The sequence below is a fragment of the Mus musculus genome, chromosome 10 (assembly GCF_000001635.26).
Source record: "Mus musculus strain C57BL/6J chromosome 10, GRCm38.p6 C57BL/6J".
In the NCBI taxonomy this organism is placed as follows: Eukaryota; Metazoa; Chordata; class Mammalia; order Rodentia; family Muridae; genus Mus; species Mus musculus.
The window spans coordinates 80,178,152-80,192,408 of NC_000076.6; the positions used below are offsets into that span (position 1 = coordinate 80,178,152).

A 14,257-nucleotide genomic window follows, 5' to 3' on the forward strand; every position below is an offset into this window, starting at 1 on the left:
AGCATGCAAATGAGGCCTGGTGATGTGGCCTCCTTGCTAGGTGTCCTTGTGACTGGCCCTGGTGATTGAGAACCTAACAGATACAGTCTAGTAGATGAGACTACCCTCTTGGTTGCCCTCCCCATTGCAAAGGGGGTGCTCATGTCCCAGACAGGGCAGCTCCCCAACATTCACCTTTATGGGCAGAATGCTTAGACATGTGGCCCTGTGTCCTGTGGGTGCCACCAGGGCTTGACCTGGAAATCCCAGAATACCCTTGACAGCCAAGTTCAGGTCCCCAAGTAAAGCCGGGCCTACAAAGAGGAGAGACATATTTCAGTGGAGAGTGGGGACAGAGCACTTCCAGGTCTGGGTAAAGATTTCACATCTGTGCCCACCCAGTGTGTGTGTGTGTGTGTGTGTGTGTACACACAAGCACAAGTGAACACATGTTTATGTGTGTGGCATGTGGGGAACTTGTCACAGAAGGCCACATATCTAATTTCTACAGTGCCACCCTGGCCTTTTTGGTCCCAGGTAATAATAACACTGGCCAGCTTTAGCTTTTCCCAGTCCGCACACAGAAGGACATTTTAGAATCCAACTGCTCTGTGGTCCCCAACACCAAGCACAGGACCCAGCAAGTGAAAAACAAGCCAGCAAACCCATCTGGTTCACACAGCTCTGATCTAGGTGTTGTAGGGAAAGCCCTCCCTGAGCGAGCAAGCGAGCGAGTGTCCTTTCACCTGCCAGGAATTGGGGTGATTCCCAGAGTTCCTGAAGTGACTCCCAGAGGCCTCAAGGATGTACAGTCGAGGAGGATGGAAAGCTAGGAAAGGGTGACTTGGAACTTTAGTTCTTTTCTGCTGCGGTTTCATGTAGCCCAGGTTGGCCTAGAACCCTCTATGTAGCCGAGGATGACCTTGAATGTCTGATCCTTCTGCCTCAGCCTCCCGAATGCTGGGAGGGCAGGTGTGCACCACCACAACTGGCCTACGACTTCTTTGTTTTATCAGATCTGATCTGACACTGTAGCCTAGGATGGCCTGGAACTCGCGTCAATCCTCCTGCCTCAGCCTCCTAAGTACTGAGATGCCAGGCGCGGCGCAAACAAGCACTTCGCTACAACCTACCCAGGGTGGGGCCACAAAGCCCCCCCACCCCCGCACAAGCTCAGCGCTCTGGGGTCCCCTTCCCGATGCGGGAGGCTAGGGCGGGACCCTGGGGATCCGCGGCAGAGTCTGCGCGAGTCTGGCCGGGGCGGGGCCCGGGCAGAGGCTTGGAGGGTCCGGGGCGCGGCGGGAGGGGGCGCCCGCGACCCTCCAAGACGCTCCAGCGGGGACAAAGGCGAGGGGAGCCCCCGCGCCCGGGGAACCCGGGAGAGCGCCTTGCGCAGTGCACCGCTCGGGCCTCTGCCCCGCGCCGCCGTCGCCGCCGCCGCCGCCGCCGCCGCCGCCGCCTGGTTTCTCGGCGCCCGCGGTCTACGGCGGGGGCCGCGCGCAGAGGCGGGGCGGCAGATCTCCAAGCGCGCGCGGCGCTCCGCCCGCTCGGCGGCGGAGGCGGAGGCGGAGACGGCGGGGCCAGGCGGCGGCTGGAGAGCGAGGGAGCGAGCGCGGCGGCAGCACCGGGGCCATGGCGCCCGCGCAGCGCCCGCTGCTGCCGCTGCTGCTGCTGCTGCTGCCGCTGCGTGCGCGCAACGAGGACCCGGCCCGGGCCAACGCTGACCGATACGCAGTCTACTGGAACCGTAGCAACCCCAGGTGAGCTTGATTGGGGGAACCCCCGGGGACCCCAAGAGGCCCCAGCCCTGGGGATTGCAGCGCACGGACCTCCTCCTGAACTTCGGGGGTGCCTAGTATTCCCCCAAGAGCTCCTGGACTTTGGGGGAAGCCCTCTGCACCCTCAGACTCAGGAGTTCCTTCTCTGTACTTGCTTGGGGGACACCCTTGAACCCCTGGCCTCTTGGAGGAGGGAGCACCCTGGAGGGCTGAGGGTTTGGCAAATATCCCTGGGGACTTCCCTTCCACCCAAGGAATCCCCGGACTTGGCTCTTTTGAGAAGGTTCTGAGAGTCCTGTCTTTGGTTCTCCAGATGAACTTGGGGAAGTTACAAAATCCCCTTTCTACCCCTATGTTCACTCGTTCACTCCAAGGGGTGCTCCAATCCCCCAGACACTTTAGAGGAACAGAGGGGACCAGGCACCAAAGCGACGGAGGTCAGTTTGAGGGGTGCAGCCTAGGCTTATCGTTTTCCACCTTTGTAGCTGCGGGGGGAAACTGAGGTGCAGGAGCCAGGAGGGGCTGCCTCAAGGTCATGCCCAGAGAACTGGTGCTAGGGCTGGAGACCCTGGTGGTACCCAGCCTGCCACACCCAGCAAGGCACCGGGTCCTGCCTGTCTGTTTGGTGGCACCCCATGGGTCAGACCCTGCCAGGCACTGGGTACAGTCAGGGGACACAGCAGAAGCCACTGTTACAGGCTGAGTAAAAAGTTTACAGCCACTGACCACATTCTGGAAAGCATAGAACCTTCCGGGTCAGAAGGGTCTCAGAAGTGGGGGCATGCTGGAGGGTGTCTTGGGAGATAGGCTTTGGGGTTCCAAGGCTTGGGTGCAGTATAGATCGAGAGTCCCCATGTGTCCGAGGCTGGCCAGTGAGGAACTTAGTTGATGGATCAGCCAAGCTGCCCTCTTGATCCATCAACAGAAAGTTGCAAAAAAAAGGTGGTCTTTGAGGCAAGCTGTGGCACAAGGGCCAACAGTGTCTCTCGGTGGGAGTGGGAGCTCTCTGTCCCCTACCATCAAGGCAGAGCTGTGAGGTCAGCTCCTTTGGGCTGAGGGCAGGGACCCCAGGTCCTCTCAGCAACCTGGCAGGACCATCGCTCAGTGGGCCCCCTACCCCCACGGCCCGCCAGCTACACTGGTCACATGTGGGTTTGATTAACACTCAGTGGCCGTGCAGGGAGCAGGGTGAGACTTCCTTGGCCTAAGTTTTCTAGTTTTAGCTTGTGGAGTCTCTGTCCCCAGTATGGCCTGTCCTTTGTCTGGAAAAAGCACAGAGGATGGAGGGAGGGGGTATGGAGAAGAAGGAAAAGGGTCATGGCTGCCCCTAATGGCCTTACTTGCCGTGGAGACACGGTCATGGGGCTGCAGGCTGGAACCCTGACTCTGGAAGGATGGAGGTGTCCCCTGCCACCACCAGGGTCCAGCTCAGGCTTGCCACCTCCTGTTGCTGTGTATCAGGGCAGGCTGCCTGAGAGGACAGACAGCTAGGCAGGTAGCAGAGCCAACCCCTAAGGTTGTATGTGTGTGTGTGTGTGTGTGTGTGTGTGTGTGTGTGTGTGTGTGTGTATGTGTGTGTGTTTGGAGGGCTCCTAGGTCCTTGTCTCTTCCTTGGGTTTCTTTCTGTTGTTGACCCTGCTGAGCACCCGACAGTGGGGCCTGAGGACAGATGACCACCATACCCCAGCTTTACCCATGACATTGTCATTGGCACAGCACATGGTGGGGTGTGTGTGTGTGCTGTGGAATCTTAAGATTCAATGGGTGTTCGTGGGTGGGTGATACAGGGAAGATTCCAGGTTGGCATCTAAGGGGGCCCAGTATCAGGGTACAGTCTGGGGAGCTGAGGTACAGCAGGATGGGGATGACATAAAATGTAGGGGACGCTGGGACCCCGAGCTTGAGTATGGGTCACACACAAAAGACACTGTGAACACAAGTGGGGGAGGGGTGGACTTGTTCCAGAGCACCCACATCCGTGTAGGGTACAGTGCCTGTCCAACTAGGACGGGTATATACACACATCGGCCATGTTCTCTGCCACCGGGCCAGCCACAGCTGCCCAAAGGCTGTTGATTATGTGTGCATTTCCCAGGGGTGATGGCTCTGCAGAGAAGGGTGGACATCCACAATGGGTCACTCCATCCCCCTGCCCAGGCACCCCTGAAAGCCCCTATCCAGGTCTGACCAGCCCAGCAGGCTCGCTGTCCTGACCTATGTGGATCTCTAGACTTATTCCCAGATGCCCCCTGCTTACCAGGACTGACCAGGACACCCCCCGGTGCTGACCGCTCGGCTGTTCTATGGCCTAACTGTGGCTAGTGTGGCTTCTGCCCCAGCTCGGGCACCTGTGTTCATGGAGTCTGCAGTGGTCTGCGGCTGCATGTTCTCCTCCACAATTCTGGGGGAACCCGGGATGTGTGTCAGCATGGAGCTGGCTGCCGCAGACTTTATGTGACACAGCGGCTCAAGCTGGGGTGAGTGTGTGTGTGTGTGTGTGCGCGCGCACGCGCGTGCGCATGGTTGTGCAAGAAAGCGTGTGTGCAGAGATTAGAGTAGAGCGGTGCACACACAGATCTGCATGTGACACGCTTGTGCAAATCTATGTCGTGTCATGAGCCACACCCATGCGTGGTCATGGCTGTATGGTTTGCGCAAAGGAGGGCTGCTGGTACGGGGACAGCTCTGCCCTCCCAGGGCCACAAGGACATCCACAGAAGTGGCCTCACCAGGTCCCACTCTTCCCTTTAGACAGGTCATGAGGATGGAAAGCTGACATCACATGAGAAGCCCAGTCCCTCCAGGTGCCACTAACCTCTGAGACATTGCTCAGCTTGGCCAGGCTCTGGGCATAGGGCAGCCTGGTGGTCCTGTGCCAGGTGACCTCATGTGGGCAGTAACAGTGTCACCACCGAGACATCTGAATAGGAAGATGACGCCCTTCCCAGCAAGAAAGCGTGTGTGCCTAGATTAGAATGGGAGGGGTATACACGCAGCTCTGCATGTGACATGCATGTGTGAGTGTATGCCATGTCGTGAGCTGCACCCAAGTGTGTAGTTTGTGCGGAGGGACCTGGCCACATGCTCTTCTTTGTGTTTCACGGGAGATTGTCCTCCAAGATTAGGGGTGCTCGGAGCTCTGGGCAAGGGCCCGAGGGTTTGGGGGTCTGAGGACGTTGTGGGTAGTGGACCTTGGGGAAGAGGCTGTGTGGACGATCAAGGTGTTTAGAGTGAAATGGAAGCTATAACCTGGGATAAGGCAAAGGTTTTCCGTGACAGAAGAGCCAGAAGGAGCCATCTGCCAACTGGAAGGAGGCTGAGGCAGGAGGATTGCTGTAAGTTCCAGGTCAGGCTGAGTGATATGAAATCCTGCCCTAGATGGATAAGTACATGGGTGGGTGGGGTGGGAAGGTCTAGGGCTGGGTTCAGTGGGAAGAGCACTCACAGTGTGAAGCCCTTGGCTCATTCCACCCCGGTGCCACACAAAGCAGGCAGTGGCGAAGGCCTATCATACTAACAATCGGCAAGTGGAGGCAGGAGGATCAGGAATTTTGGGTCATCTTCAGCAATGGTGAGTTAGAGGCTAGCCTGGGCTATGTGGGGCCTTTGATCTCCAGTCTCTCCCAGTTCATATGCAAGCTGTCTGTCACTGCCCTCCAGCACCCCGTCCTTAAGGATCTGACAGGCACCTCATAGGTCCCTCTGTCATGTCTCTCTCTCATAGGAAGAGACATGGCCCATCCTGTCATCCGTGAGTCAGCCATCATGGTCTATCCTTGTGTGGTTATGTCCAAAGTGCGTGCTGCATGGCCGTGATTGCCCTGGGCTTCAGGACTCATGTGCCTTTCACCAGTCCGTCTGGGTCCCCAGGAGAGATGTTGCCAAGATCATGGGGTAGTCAGATTGCTTCAAGGAGTGGACTGCAGGGACCTAGGCCTCTCTGTGAGAAAGAGAATCCTCAAGGCAGTCACTAACCTTAGTGAGAAGTATTTCATCTGCATGCTTCTCTGTTTTGTTCCCGAGGGGGGTGTTTTAGAGGTGCACAGTCCCCACTCTGGCCTCTGAGACACCCTTGCTGGCACCACCCGGAGCAAGAGTCAGTGATGGTACTGGCTCCTGAACCACACACACGCCTACCCAGAACCAGGATCACTAGCACTGCAAGGCTGTTGCAATTTTAGAGCCAAAGAGAGAAAGAAAAAGAAAATGGCCCATTTGTTCCTGTACTGTCTATCCGGTGGGTAGGTGTGCCCCCACAGTCGTTCCTCAGTTTCCCACCCTAGAACTGTACCCTAGGAATCCCTAAGGCCTCCAACCCTTGGCTTTTATTAAATTCTCTTGTTCAAACATGGGTTGAGCACCACTGTATACAGGGTCTGGGTTGGCCTCAGTTACAGATCAGGACAGAATAACTGGATAATGGTACATGCCGTGTGTGTGTGTGTGTGTGTGTGTGTGTGTGTGTGTGTGTGTAAGTACTGTCCTGGGCACATGCAAAGGTTCTGAGGTGTATGTAGACAGTGCTATGGGGCAGAGTGACCACAGTGTCCCGAGGAGGAGTCCCAGCCTGGAGACCATGGGTCATATGGAGTTGCCAAGAAAAATGAACAGTGCCAGGCCTCTGGGTCTGGGGGTCTGGTTTAGATTTAGAAAACCTGGCCATGGGTTTGGGGGAGGACTATGAGCCTGGCAGGCCTTTGCTGTGGTCCACTGCAATTCTGTCTGTGATCTAGAAAGGAGTGTCGATGATTTTTGAAAGGCCAGGTGTCGGGGGGCAGTTGAGAGGTGAGGATGTGAGTTCAAGTCCTGAGCCCACGTAAGAGGTGAGCCTAGCCGGGCGTGGTGGCGCACACCTTTAATCCCAGCGCTGGGGAGGCAGAGGCAGGCGGATTTCTGAGTTCGAGGCCAGCCTGGTCTACAGAGTGAGTTCCAGGACAGCCAGGGCTACACAGAGAAACCCTGTCTCGAAAAAAAAAAAAAAAAAGAAAGAAAGAAAAAAGAGGTGAGCATAGCTCCGCACCTGTAACACCAGTGCTGCCTGTGAGTGGAGCGGAGAAAATGATCTTTACAAACGTGCACGTGCAGACTGACAGACAGACAGACACTTGTGCATACACAGAGCAGGGGTGAGGCAGGGAGACAACTCAGTGGGTGAAGTGCTTGCCTGGATCCCAGCGTCTAGGCAAGGCGTCTGGGGTGGTGTGAGCCAGCTGATCAGCAGCCACGGGTCAGTGAGAGACCCCCACCTCTGAAAATAACCCTACCTACCTGCGTTGGTGACCATGCGCATTGAGAACAGGCTGACAGAATATGGCTGAGCTGACAGAGCAGGGACCTGCCACCGGCTGTGCTGACCCTTAGAGAGTCAGGACTATGGACACGCCTGTTGTATTTTATAAAAATGTAAGAAGGGAAGGAATATGTTTGGATATGCAGTAAGGTGTGGGGGAAGGGGGTGCTTCTGCAGGCCCGTGCTGAGACATCCCTTCCACCTGAGGGACCAGCCACACCACGGTATAATATGGTATAGTATAGAATAGAGTTTATTCAGGGCATGGAGACTGGAGTTGAGAGGGGAATAGAGACAGAAAAAGGCAGAGAGTAGAGGCCGACCATGAGCACGTAAGGGCAGAGGGAAATGGGGAGAGAGGGGATAAGGGGCCAGAAGACAGAACGGGAACAAGAAAGCTAGAGAGAGAGAGGAGGGGCGAGAAGCCCCTTTTATAGTGAGTCAGGCACACCTGGCTGTTGCCAGGTAACTGTGGGGCGGAGCCCAGACGAAATGCCATCAACGCCCAGCCCGCCCCCTCAATCCTAAAGATACCCACACGTGAGGCACCCAGTCCAGTCCGCACTCAGCCATTGCTCGCACCTCACAGGCTGCATGCATGGACCAGCAAACAGCACGAACGGCACTTACTGCTGTTGTTGACAGGGTCTCACGGTTGAGGGCTGGCCTCAAACTCGATGTGTAGCTGAGAATGACATTGAACCCTATGGCCCTCAGTCACTGCTGTGCCATGCAGTGAACCCCACACAGTGCACCAGGAAGCTCCCGTCCCCTTTGCAGGGAACCAGGCCTCAGTTTCCCCAGCTGTTATGGGAGGTAAAGGAAAGTGGCAGCCTCCCACTCCCAGCTACTAGGCTTTTATATGCTAATAAACATTCTCCCAGGTCCCCCCTCTGCCTCCCTCGGCCTGCGTTTACATGACAGGGACCCGGGGGACACTTGGAGAGATCTGACGGTTCCTGCTGCCTTAGCCTGAGGCAGAGATGGAAGGGGAACGGCAGGCCAACCTGGCAAGCCAACCTCTGTCCTCTAAGATGAGGCTGGGTCAGGCCCGTCACCCCCAGAGGACAGCTGGGGGACAACCCAGCAACCTCCAGGCTGAGGCTGAAATCAGGACTGGGGCGGGGGAGGGGGGGGTGCAATGGCCATGAGCCAGGGAACCTGCTAGAGAGAAAGATTGTGTGGTGTCACTCCCAAAGGCAGGAAGGAAGACAGTAGTTCAAGGTCATTCCATCCGCTTACAGAGTTCAGAGCCCGCCTATGTTTCAAGATATTCTGTCACAAAAAAAGGGCACAGAGAGGGCAACAAACACACCAGAGTCACACAGCATGGCAGGTTGGCTTGATCCCCAGGTATCTCCAAGATGATCTGGCCCTGTGGGAGGCTAAGCGAGAGAAGCAGGGTGTCCTCTGAGCTCTGCCTCCTCGCAGGGAAACCCAGGCAGGGATGATGCCGATGGGGAGGAGCGCGGTGGGGTGGGGGGCGGGTGTTAGGCAGTGTGGATGGGTGTGGACCTCAGATCCGTCTCCCGCTAACCGGCTCTCCCTGGCAGGTTTCAGGTGAGCGCTGTGGGTGATGGCGGCGGCTATACCGTGGAGGTGAGCATCAACGACTACCTGGATATCTACTGCCCACACTACGGGGCGCCGCTGCCCCCGGCTGAGCGCATGGAGCGGTACATCCTGTACATGGTGAATGGTGAGGGCCACGCCTCCTGTGACCACCGGCAGCGAGGCTTCAAGCGCTGGGAATGCAACCGGCCCGCAGCGCCCGGGGGACCCCTCAAGTTCTCAGAGAAGTTCCAACTCTTCACCCCCTTTTCCCTGGGCTTTGAGTTCCGGCCTGGCCACGAATACTACTACATCTGTGAGTAGCCCAGGCTAGCCCCCTTAGCAAATGGTGAAACCGAGGCAGTCTTCTCAGCTCTTGTCGACCCCATGTCCCATGACCCTGGAAGAAGAAGAGTGGAGTAGAGGGATCCCATTTCTGAGTGTCTCCTAGGAAGGCTCAGTGGGGAAGAGGGCATCAGAGCCCCTGAAGCTGCAGCAGATCCTGCATCGCCAACAGGCTCTCAAATCAAACCTCGAAAGGCCCCACCCATTTCTTCCTCCTCCCCTGCCTCCTCCTTTTAATTCCAGTGGGTGGGGAGGGCAGGAGGTGTTTAAAATGAAATCCTAGAATACGAGGGGGGAAAATGATATTTTGCAAGATGGAAATCCCAGAAAGATAATAATAATTCCTTACATTCTCCATGACGGATGTTATTTTTATTTTGTGCATTTTAATCTTCAGTCCCGGCATGAGGAGATGGGTGAGGGTGGCTATAACAGGCCGTGAGGCGGTATCCCTGTACCAGGGGTTGGTCCCTGGGCTCCAGATCTCCCATTCCAGCTGCCAAGGAGCCACCCTCATGTAGCCCAGGTTGACCTCAAACTCCATATGGAGCCCAGGACCTTAAACTCGCCATGCTCTCCCTTTTTCTCTGTGCATGTGCACACCCAGATGTTTTGGTTATTTTTGTATTTGCGCATATACACATTAATGTGAGTGCCCATGTGGACAGAGCCCGGAGGCTGGGTCTGAGTGTCCTGTCTTTCTCCCTCTCCACCTTTGTTCTCGGAGGCTCTCACTGAACTAGGAGCAGAGCCCGTTTGGTCCGTGAGCCCCAGTCAACCCCCTGTCTCTGCCTCTTCGGCTCTGTTGGTTATGAGCGGGTAGGCCCCACAGGCACTTTTCATGCATGCTGGGATCCAAACTCGGGTCCCAGGGCTCACTTGCTTGCTTGCTCGCTGTACCCACCAAGCCACCTCCTCGGCTCCTACTTTGCTCTATTTTTATTTTGCTTCAAACTTCACCTTAGGTTAGGCACAGTGGTGCAGGCCTTGAATCCCAACACGTGGAAGACAGAGGCAAGGGGATCTCTGACTTTCAAGCTAGTTTGGACTACATAGAGCGTTCCAGAACAGCGAGGGCTGCATAAAGAGACCCTGTGGCAAATCAGCCTGAGTAAATAAATAGATAAATAAATAAATCTTACCCTGTCCTGCCAGGGTTAGGCTGGTTGGTCTGAGACATAACTCAGCCTTTGGAGTCAGGTTTGGGTGGAGGAAACATGAAAGAGACTTCCCAAAAACCATAGGGCATTGTGTTTGGGGTTTTAACACATGGTTAGGAGTTCTGTGGGTAAGGTCAGCAGTGTGGAGAAGGGAGCATACAGCCCCAGCATGTGCCCTCTTTTCCAGCTGCCACACCTCCCAACCTCGTGGACCGACCCTGCCTGCGACTCAAGGTTTATGTGCGTCCAACCAGTAAGTGTCAGTAGGGGTATGGAAGAGACTCAGGTCCCCTTACCCTCCCTTTGACCCCATGACTAATCCAAAGAGCTGGGGGTCGGGGACTACCAATCCTGGGACCTTTGAGAGTGCATAGCCAGAACTGGCTGACAACCTGTCCCCTTTTGTGCTCACAGATGAGACCCTGTATGAGGCTCCAGAGCCCATCTTCACCAGTAACAGCTCCTGCAGCGGCCTGGGTGGCTGCCACCTCTTCCTCACCACCGTCCCTGTGCTGTGGTCCCTTCTGGGCTCCTAGTGTCAGGCCGGAGAACACCAGCCCCACCTGGACCCCGTGACCTTTGCCCTCTGACCTGCCACGGCCACCTCCGAGACAAAATCCTTGCTGCTTCTCTTTCATGGTGCTGTCCCGCCGGAGGAGGCCATCCATCCGTCCCTGGGATGCAACATGGGGTCCCAATGCCTGAGGAGAAGACCCCCCCCCAAGGCTGACTCGCTTTCACCAGGGCCACCAGGGCCATCCAGTGTTGTTTAATTACAGTCGGAAAGACTTAAGGTTTTTCTTTTAATTTAATTTATTCCCTGACATTGCTGGTGACACTGGGAAGGGAACAAGCCACAGGGATGAGGTGAAGCCATCTCTGTCCTTCCTGGAATACCGGAGATCCAGGGGCCTCCAGCTGCTCCTTTCTTCTGTGTCCTGTTATTTGGGTCCCAGATGGAGCCCACCGCGGACTTGCCTTGCATTCCTCAGGCCAGGCAAGCCTGAGCCAGAAAGGGCGCACGGTGCCAGCCCCTCTCGGGGACTCTGGGGGTGCCATCCCCCACTCTTCTTCCAGCCACTCTCGGGCCCCACTCCCACATCATCTCAGAAACCCTTCAGCCCTCGCAACTCGCCCCTCCGGGCCCCCCCACCAGGCACAACCATCCCCGGGGCCAGCCGGGACGTTGTCGGTTTATTTCTGTAAATAGAAACCAGCAAGTGTATACTGTGATTTATTTTAATGTATTCTTAAGGACAGAATGGAAATTCTTTAAAAAAAATTTTTTTTCCGACCTTCAATTCAAGGGGTCATTTATTTTGGTGGGGGGAGTGGGGTGGACTTTTTAGGATAGAAGCAACACTTTGCAATAAACTCATTTTTTTTTGTTCCGTTGGAGCCCTCCCCCTTGATCATGTGACCTAGTAATGTTTATAACAAAAAAAATTAAAAAAAAAAAAAGAAGAAGGAAAAAAAATACAGGACTGGAAAGGAAGGGGAGCTACCTACCAAAAATACAGCAGGCAAAGGACTGAGTGAAGCTGGCCACACCACACGTTTATACGGATTTCGGATTTCTACCCACGTTTCCTCACTCTGTTTTCTATATATTCTATATAAATATATATTGTGGATGGCCGCCATGGCGAGTGGTGGCTGGGGCTTTTCTAGGGGCGGGGGACGGGTGGCCCGGCCCCCTCATCACAATCAGCTTTGAAGTCTGTATTTTTTTATAATAAAATGGACAAACTGTTAAGCGTGGGCCTCTCTGTTACAGGTGTGCTAGATTTCCGACAGAGTTGGGGGTTCCGGGGAGTCCCCTGGCTGCGGACAGGGTCCGCTGCTTCCTGTCTGCTCTCACGGTTACTTACTGGGAGGGTCCACCTTGATGGCGGGCCTGTCGGCCTGTCACCCGCGGCTGGGTGGCACATGGCGGCTGAGGCTATTCAGGCCAGCGGTAGCGAGCACCGGCAAACAAAAGACAGCGCGGTGGGAGGTGAGACTGACACCGATGTCGCCCCTGGTCTTTGTGCCCGCGCTCCCACAGGCGAATACACAATAAATAAACATTGCTGAGACTCAGTTTCCCCATCTGACTCAGGGGTGTGAGCTGTAGCAATTTTAAAATGTCTCTCTGAGAGAAAAGAGACCTGGAGTCCCCAGCTAAGCCCCACTTGGGCTCATGGGCGACAGGTGATCCGACGGCGAGCCTGGGATCCCCGCGGTCTCCCCTCGCCAGCGTGTCACCCGCAGCGCCGGCACAGTTAGCTGAGGCGACGCTCCGAGCGCATTAATTCAGCCGCGTTGGGCCCTGCAACGGGGGACGCTTCCTAATGAGGCCGCGGACCGTACAAAGGACCTTGTGTCCGCAGCCCGGCCGGCGCTGCCCACGGAGGCGGACCGACGGCGGACGTGGCCTTGGAGAGGCCCGGCCGCACCGAGGACGAGTGCTAGGCTCAGAGGGGATCCCGAGAGCAACGCTACCAACGAGCCAGGGCTCCAGAGGCAGGGGCAGGGGAATGTCGGCGTTCGTGACCAGCCTGGGCTACAGAGTGAGCCCCTGTAGAATGAAGAAGGGCCCCCTTTCACCGAGGACCCCCAAGCGCAAGCTGCAGAGTCCGTGCAAAAGCCAGGCAAGGCCATGCAAGTCTGTGACCCAACTGGGGACCCGGGCGCAGGGATCTCTCCGTGTGCCGCTGTCCAGCCAGGGCCAGTGCTGGTGTCCGAGGCCGGAAACTCAGGACTTGTCCCTTGTCCTTCCGCCCCGGGGCGCCCCCACCCTCGCCCCCCCACCCAGGCGCAGCGCGGCGGCATCGGTATGCTGGTCCCGCGTCTTTGTCTTTTCCACCTGAAGCTTCCAGAGAGAAGCAATCTCTCTCCCGCAGCCCTTTACTGCCGCCTCGGTAGCCGCCGTGGACAGGGGGTGGTGGCGTGGGGGACAGCAAGGCTCGAGGTCCCCCAGGATCCTGATGGCGGCTCAGGCCCATCAGATCTCCCTTGTCCCAGCAACTGAAGACAGCACCCACTTCCTCCTAGACCCCCGGCCCCCAAACGAACGCCACGCCCTTCTTTTCTTTCTTTTATTCTCTCTCTCTCTCTCTCTCTCTCTCTCTCTCTCTCTCTCTCTCTCTCTCTCTCTCTCTCTCTCTCTCTCCTTCTCTTTTTCTTTTCATTTGGAAACAAGGTCTCAGGTAGACCAGGCTGTCCTTGCTATGTAGCCCAGGATGATACGAATTCCAGATTCTTTCTACCCCAGTGCTTGGGGTAGCAGCTGTGTGCGACTCTCAGCTTGGATTTTTTTTTTTCTCTTGTATAACTAAATCTCCTTTGTGTGGATATTTCTTTTCTTTTTATCTTTAGACCCTCTGCCCCCGTGGGTTAGGATCCAGCGCCATCTTCCTTCCTTCCTGCCACTAAGAATACATTTGGTACACAGTGAGCCCTCAATCGATGTTCATTGACCGACTGAAAACACGTTGTATATGTTTATGCAGGCAAAGCCGCATGATCAAAAAGAAAGAAAAAAAGAGCATTTATTACAAATTGTCCTGGGGAGGCTGAGGCGGGAGACTGAGGCAGTGAGTGAGGCCAGCCTTGACTACATAGCAAGTGCCCCCGTTTGAAACAAATAAGCCTTTGCATGAAAAGAAAAAATGAAAAAGTTAAATGAATAAATAAAAAATTTCATCTCTCTTGTAATGTGAATAAGTAAAAATATAAAATTAAATGAAAAATCATTTCATTTCTCATGGTCAGGTCAGAGCTCCTTGTAAGCTTTAAGTGAGGCCCTATGGTGTGCCTCTCCTCCATCTCAGCACCTGGCATCTGGGGCTATTCCATTGTCCTGGAATAGAGCTGCAGGGGCCACCCAGACACAGCCCGAAGCCACTAGGGAACCGTGTATCACCACAGTTGACACAACTACCCTGTGTCCCATAGGGACGTGCATAGACCTGGGGCTTCAGACCCCTAATCATGTTTCCCCTCAGGGGATGCCTGGTCTCAGGAGGGGGTAGCAAACACTCATTGAGGGCGGGGCTGGGGTCAGATAGGGCGGGGCTTGGAAGCAAGTCCTGGGTGGGAGGGGTGTGGCCTCTGAAGGTAGGTGCAGAGTGGGATAGAGGAGGTCTGGGAAAGGTTGGGTTCTCAGTCTT

General features: G+C 55.7%; 1 protein-coding gene across 1 annotated transcript; it reads left to right on the top strand.

The window, feature by feature from the left end:
• The first annotated feature begins 1,330 nt into the window (after nt 1-1,330).
• On the top strand, nt 1,331-11,859 carry Efna2 (ephrin A2). Its single transcript, NM_007909.3, has 4 exons — nt 1,331-1,739; nt 8,601-8,914; nt 10,291-10,356; nt 10,518-11,859. The coding sequence occupies exons 1-4, from the start codon at nt 1,612-1,614 to the stop codon at nt 10,637-10,639; spliced, it is 630 nt and encodes a 209-aa protein (NP_031935.3). The 5' UTR covers nt 1,331-1,611; the 3' UTR covers nt 10,640-11,859.
• Nucleotides 11,860-14,257: the final 2,398 nt, after the last annotated feature.

Bases quoted from the DNA above. Each gene is read 5' to 3' on its own strand.
- Efna2 (NM_007909.3), top strand. From the start codon at position 1,612: ATGGCGCCCGCGCAGCGCCCGCTGCTGCCGCTGCTGCTGCTGCTGCTG. The intron at 8,915-10,290 runs GTGAGTAGCCCA...CCTCTTTTCCAG, and splicing joins CCACGAATACTACTACATCT to CTGCCACACCTCCCAACCTC. The intron at 10,357-10,517 runs GTAAGTGTCAGT...TTGTGCTCACAG, and splicing joins GGTTTATGTGCGTCCAACCA to ATGAGACCCTGTATGAGGCT.